The sequence below is a fragment of the Polypterus senegalus genome, chromosome 10 (assembly GCF_016835505.1).
Source record: "Polypterus senegalus isolate Bchr_013 chromosome 10, ASM1683550v1, whole genome shotgun sequence".
In the NCBI taxonomy this organism is placed as follows: domain Eukaryota; kingdom Metazoa; phylum Chordata; class Cladistia; order Polypteriformes; family Polypteridae; genus Polypterus; species Polypterus senegalus.
Window position 1 is genome coordinate 42,335,360 of NC_053163.1, and position 12,596 is coordinate 42,347,955.

Below are 12,596 nucleotides of genomic sequence, written 5' to 3' on the forward strand. Positions count from 1 at the left end.
GTAAATAATGCATTGTTTGGAAGTTTTTGACAATCCACACATGACACAATATACTGCAATTTATCACTTTAAATATTTTCATTTTGTTTTCAAAAAGCAGATTACAGTGGCATTTTACTCAATTAAATAAATAACAGATACAACTATTTACTTTAAAAATCAATACAAAAAACAAAAGGAAAAATAAAGAAAAAAGCAGAGAGCAAAGCAAATTCAACCTCTACCCAAGAGAAAGAGATAAAGACAGACTATTTAGTGGACACACCCAATTTTTAAAATATAATACAATGACTAATAGCACAAGGATGTCATTAACAGGATAAGCATACTTATTCTAAAATGCAGTCCTATCAATTCTTTAAAAAAAAAAAAAAAAAAAGGGACCTATATTCTTAAGGAGTTTGATTTCTTTGCAATTTGAGATAAAATAGAAATGTTTCCTACTCACTAAGTTACAGGAAATGGGTTTGGGGTTGGTTCTGATTGTGACACTCAGGCTATCCGAGAAGTATTTAAAGATTTTGCTCTGATTTATCGGCGAAATCTGCTGATGTTCACTACAAAACACTCAATCGGTAATCTGTAAATTGCCTTATCACAAAAACAATCTTTCCAGCTCCTGCTTTTCTATTTACGGTAAATAGTTGTAGTGCTTCTTTATGCAGCAAACTTCTTGTAGTGCTCCTTGGAAGTGAACTTTCTGTACAGTACAGCAGCAAGTCAAGACTTTTTTCACAAAAAAAGAGAGAAGACCAAAACTAGCATTTACGTTAAAGTGGAGTAACAAACTGAGAAAAAGGAATCTGCAAAGTCTTCCTGTGCAATTAGACAAATGGCAAGAAAAGCTACTTTAATGAACTCAGACCTTTTAATTTTGTTCTATAATTAAAACGGATATAGTTTGTCCAAGTTTGGACTGCAAGCTTGTGTTAAGTGCAGCAGTTTACATTTTTTTAATTGAAAAAAGAAAAGAGGAAGAATTTGAGGGACTTTAAAAAGTTTTTATAAATTACACAAATGCTGTCTAAGTCCTCAAGAAAGATTTAATATTTTTTCCAGAATAGAGGTTGGTGGGAGGTGAGGAAAATTGGGCAGGTTGGGTTTAACAAAGTTTCTAATTTGTACGAAGTGAAAGAAATGTGTTGCTGGAAAGTTAAATTAGCACTGTAACTGTTCATAGGATGCAAAGACGTTTTCCATGTATAGATCTCCAAGTGATTTAATCCCGAATGTTTTCCAGACATTAAAAACTGCGTACGTTTCAGAGGGTGGAAAAAGGTGGTTATCATGCAGAGGTGCCACAGATAAAAGCATCTCTATCTTGAAGTACTTCCTACATTGGTTCCATATTCTGAGTGAATGAAGCACAATTGGGTTGTTAGTATATTGGTGATAACTTGTACTTATTGGAGTACAAAGCAAAGAATATAAAGTACCACCACAGGATTTTATTTCTATTGCAGACCAAGCCTATTTATGTTTATTTACAAACCGGATTCCAAAAAAGTTGGGACATTATACAAATCGTGAATAAAAACTGAATACAATGATGTGGAGGTGCCAACTTCTAATATTTTAGTCAGAATAGAACATAAATCACGGAACAAAAGTTTAAACTGAGAAAATATATCATTTTAAGGGAAAAATATATTGATTCAGAATTTCATGGTGTCAACAAATCCCAAAAAAGTTGGGACAAGGCCATTTTCACCACTGTGTGGCATCTCCTCTTCTTCTTACAACACTCAACAGACGTCTGGGGACCGAGGAGACCAGTTTCTCAAGTTTAGAAATAGGAATGCTCTCCCATTCTTGTCTAATACAGGCCTCTAACTGTTCAATCGTCTTGGGCCTTCTTTGTCGCACCTTCCTCTTTATGATGCGCCAAATGTTCTCTATAGGTGAAAGATCTGGACTGCAAACTGGCCATTTCAGTACCCGGATCCTTCTCCTACGCAGCCATGATGTTGTGATTGATGCAGAATGTGGTCTGGCATTATCTTGTTGAAAAATGCAGGGTCTTCCCTGAAAGAGATGACGTCTGGATGGGAGCATATGTTGTTCTAGAACCTGAATATATTTTTCTGCATTGATGGTGCCTTTCCAGACATGCAAGCTGCCCATGCCACACGCACTCATGCAACCCCATACCATCAGAGATGCAGGCTTCTGAACTGAGCGTTGATAACAACTTGGGTTGTCCTTGTCCTCTTTGGTCCGGATGACATGGCGCCCCAGATTTCCAAAAGAACTTGAATCGTGACTCGCCTGACCACAGAACAGTCTTCCATTTTGCCACACTCCATTTTAAATGATCCCTGGCCCAGTGACAACGCCTGAGCTTGTGGATCTTGCTTAGAAATGGCTTCTTCTTTGCACTGTAGAGTTTCAGCTGGCAACGGGGATGGCACGATGGATTGTGTTCACTGACAATGGTTTCTGGAAGTATTCCTGAGCCCATTCTGTGATTTTCTTTACAGTAGCATTCCTGTTTGTGGTGCAGTGTCGTTTAAGGGCCCGGAGATCACGGGCATCCAGTATGGTTTTACAGCCTTGACCCTTACGCACAGAGATTGTTCCAGATTCTCTGAATCTTCGGATGATGTTATGCACAGTTGATGATGATAGATGCAAAGTCTTTGCAATTTTTAAGCTGGGTAACACCTTTCTGATATTGCTCCACTATCTTTCTGCAACATTGTGGGAATTGGTGATCCTCTACCCATCTTGGCTTCTGAGAGACACTGCCACTCTGAGAAGCTCTTTTTATACCCAATCATGTTGCCAATTGACCTAATTAGTGTTAATTGGTCTTCCAGCTCTTCGTTATGCTCAAATTTACTTTTTCCAGCCTCTTATTGCTACTTGTCCCAACTTTTTTGGGATTTGTTGACACCGTGAAATTTTGAATCAACATATTTTTCCTTTAAAATGATACATTTACTCGGATTAAACGTTTGATCTGTCATCTACGTTCTATTACAAATAAAATATTGACATTTGCCATCTCCACATCATTGCATTCAGTTTTTATTCACAATTTGTTTAGTGTCCCAACTTTTTTGGAATCCGGTTTGTATTTGTCTCATAGTTTTTATAGCTTGTATATTTTCTGCCTAGTAAAAAAAAAAAAAAAAAAAAAAAAAGGTAGAGACATGCCACCTTTTGCCTTGGCTCTTTGGATACGTGGATACTTGGAATTCCAAATAAATAAGGTTATGATTGAATCTACCTTCTTAAAAAACAATTTGTGTATATTGGAATGTTTTGAAATAGAACTAGAAGCATAGGAAAGATATTCACTTTGACAGACAGACAGACAGATAGATAGATACAGATCACATATGCAAGTCTTACTTAATATTTTCCATGCAGACAGCAAAATGTTGTTGATAAACATCTGTTTACTTGTGATGTTTACCCCTAGGTATTTAAACTGATCTGCAATGATAAAAGGGAAGGTGACCAATCTAATACTGTGTGCATGAGAGTTCACTGGAAACAGCACACTTTTATTCAAATTAATTCTGAGACCATAAATCTTTTGAAATTCTGTACGTGCTGTTAGGACTGCAGGCACAGTATTTTGTGGATCTAATATATATAGTACCATATCATCAGCATATAGTGAAATTTTCTGTTCAACTCCTTATCCGATAGTCCTCTTTATATCATAAGCACTTCAACAGTGAACTGCCAGTGGCTCAATGGCAATTCCAAAAAGCAGTGGTGACAAGGGGCATCCTTGTCTAGTGCCATGTTCTAGTTTGAAGTAGTCTGAAATAAGGTTGTTAATACAAACTGAAGCGTCTGAACTGGTATATAGCAGTTTGATCCATGCACAAATATTCAGGGCCAAACCCAAATTTCTCCAATGTAGTGAAAAGGTAGTTCCATTCAACCACATCACATGCTTTTTCTGCATCCAACAATAATATCTCCAGGGTGTCCGACTTTGCAGGTGAATATATTACATTAAACAGGCGTTGAAGATTGAAAGCTAAGTGTCTGCCTTTAATAAATCCAGTTTGGTCTTGTGATATTACAGAAGAAAGCACTTTCTTAATCCTTCTAGCTAGGATTTTGGAGAGTATCTTAACATTATACAGAAGTGACATTGGTCTGTATGATGCACATTGCAGTAAGTCCATATTTTGCTTAGGAAAAACAGTAATTAATGCTTGCTATAAAGTTTGAGGTAGAATTATATTGTTTCTAGTTTCTGTAAATGTTGCTAATAAAAGGGGAGCTAACTTACAGTATTTGAGAAATTTTAATAAAAATTGGCAGGGACCTGCTGCTTTCCCACACTGAGTTTATAACATCTAGTAATTTTGACAGTGCCAGAGGTTTATCCAATTCCTTTGCACTTAGAGCATCTACTTGTGGTATCCGTAATGCATCAAAAAAATTTTTTTTTTATATTATGGTTTATTTCAGGTACAGTACTTTACAGAAAAAATGAAACAATCTGACAAGGTTGCAATTATTAGAAGCATTTTATTTTCTGTTATACCATATGAATTCTGGATATTTTGTACATATTTTATTAAATTATGCATTTTAAGAAAATGTTATTTATTTTAGCATTTTTATGGTTAAAGAACAATAAGTCTACAAAACTTAATTTTGTTGTTAAAAAAATGAACAGTTAACACCTGTGGTCTATAGTTTAATTATAAAAATACCAAAGTTAACACTTTAATATTGGATATAAAGCCTTCATGTGTTTGGTTATGGAGCAGCTTAGTATAAAACGTGTTTTTCAAGGGATAAAGAAAAGAATCGGAACTGGTACCAGAATTAGCCGATCTAGTACATAAAATTGGCGATTGGTAGAAGCCTTAAAAAACAACTGATCAGAGCATCCCTTTTTATGCTCAAAATAATGGTAATTTAGTGCATTCCCAAAACATATGGCCTATTGATGTTGGAGCTAGATACCAACACTCAAGGGTTTAATTTGTCCTGGGTATATTTTAGACAACTGTAAATGAGATAAATGTGATTGATGTAAGACTTTAACACTAGTATCCCTGAATCCTATGAAAATATTCGTAACGCCGGGCAACCTTAAATTAACTTGCAGCTCCTCATCAGCGTCTTTGTTGTGCAAATATGTCATCAGCACAAGGACCTTGCTCACTCATCCCCCACTGAGGCAGCTGAAGTCAAGTCAGACACAAAATTCAAAGAGATAATCTCTCTTTATCTGGGAGTTAGGTGTCTGGAATTGTATAGGGCAAATAATGTAATGTTATTTGGAATACATACATTTCACGTGTGTTCCATGTCTACAACGATTTGTGTAAATGTAAGATGACAGGAAATGCAAGAAATGTTGAACACATAACTAAACAGAAACTTTTTTCATGTTATAGCAATAATTGACAAAATGTAGATGCGAGGTGTATAATAAGACTGAAGTCCAAATATTAAATAAAAACTTTCACAAAACGCATAACAAAACAAGTACACTTTTATTCAAGAATATAACCAAAGAAAAGGAAATTTTTCAATTTGCATTTTGCTGTCAATGTGTAAAAACTGAAACGCAAATATCAAATCAACACGGTTTCAATCCCGGGTCGTCCCCACACTTACCATCTTCAGTAGTGAACTTCTATTATTATTATTCTTATTCTTATGTAAAAAAACAAGCATTTGATTTGAGTCTAACACCTGGTGTAAATTGTTGGTGCTTGTAAAAGTTACTGTTTTTTTTCTGATTCAGTTTTATTGTCTCAGTCATGTTAACGTGGTACCAACTTGCCTCTCCCTCTTGGAGTTGATGTTCATCTCTTTATTCTTTTCACAAGAATAGCAATGACTACAGTTGGTGCTGTGGTTGATGCCTGGTCAGAAGTATTTGTTGTACCGGCAATTAAAGATACGATGCCTTGTGACCGCTATCAGACTATCTTACAGCAAAGACACCAGTGCAGAACGTGTGAAAATGACACATTTGCTGCGATCTCGGACATTCAGCAATGTTTTGCTGAGAACTGTGTTTTGAGTTAGAACACAGGGCAACATATTACTGCTGATGAGAAACTGATTTCCAACCAGGATCCATTGTCCTTTTTTGCAAAACTTCTCAACCAAGCCTGACAAATTTGGCATAAAGTTTTGGATTGCGGCAGATCTGGAGACAAAATATATATGCAATACCACTCCGTATTTAGGAAAAGATCACATTTGTCCCACGTGAGAAAGCCTTTCCGAGACTGTGTTCATAAAGCTTACGGAGTCGTTTCTGGAAAAAGGCAGAACCTTAACATCAGACAACTTCTACACGTTGCTTTAGCTGGCTAATAGACTGCTGCACTGCAACACAACTCTGCTTGACACCATAAATAAAGTGGGATGGGAACTTCCGCATGCAGTTAAAGTCACTTGTACACAAGCTATTTTTCACATTAGTGTTTAAATCTAACGGTGTATGCACCCAAAAGAAAGTCTGTCTGCATTCTCAGTACCATGCACCATAACGTGGAGATGGGCAAGATCGAAGAAAAAGAAAAGTTCAAATGACAACACATTTTCAAATAACGTTTTCACGTATGGATTGTGTTTGCATGCACGAGTGAGGCAAACAGATTTGACTTCATTCAAGCGGTTACTGTAATATATAGTAAACATTTTTGCAAAGGTATAATGAAGTATGCTTTTATTCAAGAATAAAACTGAATAAAAAAAAATTCAAGTGACAATATGATTTCAAGAAGACATGATTCACCAGTGGTTGTGTGTCTGCATTTATCCTTCAGCAACATCTTTTACAAGCAGCAAAAATTTATACCAGTTGTTAGACTCAAATCAAATGTATAGGTTTTATTATATAATAGTAGCTCACTACTGAAAACAGTAAATGCAGGGAGGACCCAGGATCAAACCTGCAACCTCTTACGAGACAGCAGTTCTTACCTCCCAAATTGATATATTTAGTTTGTGTCGATTGATATTTATGGGAATCGTTTTTTTACACATCGATAGCAAGATGTAATTTGAATAATTTCTTTTGCTCCGGTTATATTCTTGAATTAAAGCAGACTTGTTATACTGTACCTTTTGTGAAAGTGTTTATTTGATATTTGCACTTCAGTCTTCATACATTATACACTTCACATCAGCATTTTGTCATTATTGCTATAACATAAAAAAAGTTTGTTTAGTTATGCATTCACCAGATCTTCAGTTTAAAAAGGCAATCCCACGTGGCTTCAGTCTCCTGCTTATCATTTGGCAATAAGACTGTCTTACCTTTAGCATACAGTATTTCTTGCTTTATTCAATATGAAACACAAACTTTATTTGCTGATGGCAATGTAATCAAAAATTCAAACACTTCCTTACCAAGAGTTGGTGTACTTGGTCGACTAGTGACGGCACCAACACTTAGCCGTGGTGCTGTTATTCTTCCAACAGAAGAACCCTGGAGAATTGGGGGTGGGAGAAAACAGGAATATCATTTATTGACTGTTGACAAATTCTAGACAGTTTTATAAGATGCAGTGACAATTCCGCACATAAAAAAAACAAAAAACTCATGCCATCCATTAAAATAATCCTTTGTACTGTCCTGATTTTCCAAATTTCTGAATTGGACCAATTATAATTTATTGTTACAACAAAGCACTCACTGTTGTAAGGAAAAAAAGCATAAAAATACAATCATGAATACAAAGATGTAATATATCAAAGGAAGAGTTAAGATACATTAATTACAATTAAACTGAAACACCACCCATACCAATCCAGAAAGTTATTTGATTATGAAGGCCCATTATATACCCTTATTATAACAACAGAATCCCTGAAGCTTGCAATTTTTTTGTTGTCCCTGACCGCTTTACATTTTCCTGACATACACCAAGAAGCTTGCAGCTCCCTTATCACTTCTCTAATAGCTAGCTTTTGTTTTGGAAATGTGTGCTTTAGCAGAACGCAGCCTAATACATGAATGTATGTAGAACTTGGCACTGACGTAGGAATAATAGCCTACTCTGCCTGTATTAGAACATTTGTACTGAACTTACTAAATTTTAATGTGATTAAAGTTAGGAGGACTGGTGATGCTAAAGTGGCCCTATGGTGGGTGGGTGTGTGCTCACCCTACGACAGACTTCACCGGGGACTGTTCCTGCCCTCTGCCCAATGCTTGCTGGGATAGGATTCAGCTGGACTGTGACCCTGCCCTGGATAACAGTGTAATCAAATCAAAATTTATTTATAAAGCACAATTTTATAACATAAGTGTAAACCAATGTGCCGTACAATAAAAGCAAAAATATCAATAATAAATCAGTAAACAAAGGACAAAAATTACATAAATACTAAAACAAATAAGTTAAAAGAACCGATTAGAAGATAAACAATTTACAGAAAAACAATGGATATGAAAAAATAAAAAATTAATAAAATTGATACCAGAGTTACTCATATACAGTTAAAAGCAATCAAAAACAAGAGTGTTTTAAGCCTTGATTTAAACATTTCAGTTGAAGAAGCTAACCTAATTTCAACCGGCAGAGCATTCCATAACTTTGGTGCTAGTACTACAAAGGCATGATGAGGTGGATGGATGCAATTCTTGAAGTGGGGCAGTACACACCAATAAGTCATTTCAGCTTTCTCCTGTTCTAGTACTGTAACTATAATTTTTTCCGTTACTATTGTCTAGCTTTTTACCAAGCAAAGCGAGCAAGGATACTGCGGAGTAAAACAAATGGGGAAGTTTGTGAAGAAATGAGGCCCACAGCTGGTCTCTTCTTAAAATGGTTGATTATCAACAGTTGTTTTTTTTCCTTCTTAGAATAACATGTATACACTATTTCACAATAAGCATGTAAACTCAAGACACAAATCAATACTGGATAACATGTTAGGTTTTAAGAAAAGATTTTTTTTAATCAAATATGGAGGCTGGGTTCCATAAAGTCCCACTGGAAGATGCAAGAACAGACAAAGCTTTTATTCAGTTTATAAAAAATGCTTTACTTTAGAACACAGCTTTATGCAGAAAATATATAACATCACTGTGAAGAAAATTTTGAATTGACAAACACCAAACTCATTGCATAAATCACATAAAAGTTAAATAGAAATGTAGGACAGGGGCCAACAGACACAAAAATAAATTGCCAAATTTTGATACAAATGCAAAACTGTCCTATGTAAAGAAAATTTCATTTTTAAATTTTAGCATGGAGGTGCACAATTACCACAAAATTTAACTGACAACTACTGCCCTTTTGAATTTTGAAAAGCACTACTACTAAATATGTATTTTGTGTTACTGACAGCAGATACTGTACTCTGAATTCTCACTCTCCTTCGCTGATCAAATGGGGGGCTGGCAATATGGCGGCGCACGTAGTTGCAGCAGCTCGGTGTCCCACTAGTCGGTGTTGTGTTTGGATGTTTTTGCTTTTGTACGTCTTGTGCTTTGTTTTGTGTACAGTCAGTCAAGCGAATAACATCTTCAGCCGAAATTCTCCTTAAGATCGGAGTGAGTTACCGTGTGAGTGTGCCTATCGAATTTATCCGCTTGCACAAAATACCGGAGGAAATAGCGAGGAGACCGGGCGCTCCGTGGATTACTATCCCAGCGGGAAGGAGGCGCAGGCGGCGTCGAGAGAGAAGGAGGAAGCGAGGCTGCCGGGTTGGCGTGCTAACCAGGCTAAGGAGGCAGCCACTTAGACCACCGCTCCCTAGTCTATTCCTCTCGAATGCCAGATCCCTGGCGAACAAGATGGACGAGCTAAGGTTACAAATAACAGCGAATAACCACATCAAAGACTCATGCATCCTTCTGATCACCGAGTCCTGGCTGCATCAATCCAATCCATTCCGGACTCGGCTATTGAGCTAGCAGGTTACACCGCACAGCGCCAGGACCAAACAGAGGACTCCGGTAAGAGAAAAGGAGGGGGAATTTGCATGTATGTGAATAACAGTTGGTGTACTAACACAGTGATCACAAACCGTCACTGTTCACCAGACATAGAATATCTGACTGTTAAATGCAGGCCCATCTACCATCCAAGGGAGTTCACCGTCGTTATAATAACAGCTGTTTATATACCACCAGATGCTAATGCTAACGTGGCGATAACACTTCTGCATACAAACATTAGCAACAAACTGAGCAAATACCCGGACGCTGTACACATCATAGCTGGGGATTTTAATCATGCAGATTTAAAAACAGTAATCCCTAATTTCCACCAGCATGTAAAGTGTGCCACTAGGGGTGATAACACTCTGGACAAAGTTTACTCAAACATCAAGAAGGGCTACAGGGCCAGACCTCTACCACACCTGGGCCAGTCTGACCATTTGTCCCTGCTCCTAATTCCTGTATATGCCACCATCAGGAAAACCGTGTTGGCCATCACAAAGACTGTTACTACATGGCCAGAGGGTGCCTCTCAACAGCTGCAGGATTGCTTTGATAAAACCAACTGGAACATCTTCGAACATCAAGACCTGGAAATATTCACGGACAGTGTCCTCTGTTACATCAAACACTGCACAGACACTGTCACAGTGGACAAACATATCCGGGCTTACCCCAACCAAAAGCCCTGGATGACCCGGGAAGTCCGACAGCTGTTAAAAGGAGAGGAATAACGCCTTCAGGTCCAGTAACAGGGACCACTACAGTATGGCGAGAGCCAACTTGAAAAGAGGCATCAGGGAGGCCAAGGCGGATTACAGGAGGAGAATTGAGAACCACCTGGAAAGCAAGAACAGCCGGCTTGTGTGGCAGGGTGTTCAGAAGCTGACGAACTACAAGACCAACCTAGGTGCTGCTGAAGGTGACCTAGCACAGGGGGAGGAGCTGAACATCTTCTTCACCTGTTTTGAGGTCACTGCACCGGAAGCTTTAGAGGCACGGCAACATCACACAGCCCACTGTAGTACCATCATCACTCTGGAGGAACATGAAGTGAGGCGCACCCTGCAGGCCGTAAACCCGAGGAAGGCGGCTGGTCCTGATGGCATACCAGGACATGTACTGAGGGATTGCGCAGAACAGCTGGCGGAGATCTTCACCAGGATCTTCAACCAATCCCTCGCACAGTCGACTGTCCCACCCTGCCTCAAGACCTCCACCATAATACCCTTGCCCAAGAAACCTCATATCTCCAGCCTTAACGACTATCGACCAGTGGCACTCACCCCAGTGGTGATGAAGTGCTTTGAGAAGCTGGTCCGTTTTCACATTACAGCAGCCCTACCCCGCAGCCTTGACCCCCACCAGTTTGCTTACAGAACGAACCGATCTACTGAGGACGCCATAGCCATAGCACTCCATGCCGCTGCAACACACCTGGAGAGGCAAGGAAGCTATGTATGCATGCTTTTTGTAGATTACAGCTCTGCATTCAATTCCATTCTTCCCTGCAAACTGGATGTCAAACTAAAAGACCTGGGGCTTCCTCACAGCACCTGCAGATGGATCAACAGCTTCCTCACTGGCCGCAGACAGAGAGTGAGAGTGGGCCGTCACACATCAGCAACCCTAAGCCTCAGCACTGGGTCACCTCAGGGCTGTGTGCTTAGTCCACTGCTCTCCTCTCTCTACACACACAACTGCACCCCCACCCACCAGAGCAACACCATTGTGAAATTTGCAGATGACACTACCGTGGTGGGGCTCATATCTGGGGGAAGACGAGTCTGCCTACAGAGATGAGGTGGAGCAGCTGTCTTCCTGGTGCAAGAATAGCAACCTCCTCCTAAACACTAAAAAGACCAAAGAACTCATAATAGACTACAGAAGAAACAAGACTGAAGTCCAACCACTAATCATCAGCGGTGACTGTGTGGAGAGGGTGGCAGACTTCCGGTTCTTGGGAGTCAACATAGAGGAAAGCCTATCCTGGAGTGTGAACACCTCGGAGCTGCTGAAAAAGACCCAACAGAGACTGTACTTCCTGAGAGTACTCAGGAGGAATAACAGCACACAGAGTCTGCTGGTGTCCTTCTACAGAGCATCTATAGAAAGTATCCTAACATGCTGCATACGCATATGGTACGCTAGCTGCACAGTGGCTCAGAGGAAAGCACTTCAGGGAGTCATCAACGCTGCCCAAAGGATCATTGGCTGCCCTCTCCTCACACTAGAATATCTACACAGCTCCTGCTGCCTCAAAAAAGCCCATATCATAAAGGACACCTCACACCCTGGACACTCTCTATTCAAACTGCTGCCGTCAGGCAAACGGTATAGAGCAATACATGCAAGGACAAATAGACTCAAACATAGTTTTTACCCAACTGCAATAGCACATCTCAATGCCACTAAAAGCAGATAATGGTCACATAACAGCTATATGAATTATGCACTGACTTATGCAATTTGCACTATTGAATGTTTGTCTATAATGTTTGTTTAGATCACTCTTTTTTTTTATAGATGTGATAATTTGCACTACTGAATGTTTGTTTATAATGTTTGTTTATATTCTACTCGCTTTTTTTATATATGTGATAATGCACTGACCAGAGACATCTTCCAATTTCGTTGTACCTGTGACAATGACAATAAAGATCATTCATTCAAAATACTGTACATACAGTGTAAC

General features: G+C 38.8%; 1 protein-coding gene across 1 annotated transcript in view; it reads right to left on the reverse strand.

The window, feature by feature from the left end:
* The window catches only part of taf9 (TAF9 RNA polymerase II, TATA box binding protein (TBP)-associated factor), an 80,513-nt gene that overhangs the window by 14,828 nt on the left and 53,089 nt on the right, over window positions 1–12,596 (reverse strand). The window contains exon 5 of the mRNA XM_039765768.1: window positions 7,357–7,435. Coding sequence (XP_039621702.1) covers window positions 7,357–7,435 — 79 coding nt within the window. The remainder of the gene's footprint in view (window positions 1–7,356; window positions 7,436–12,596) is intronic.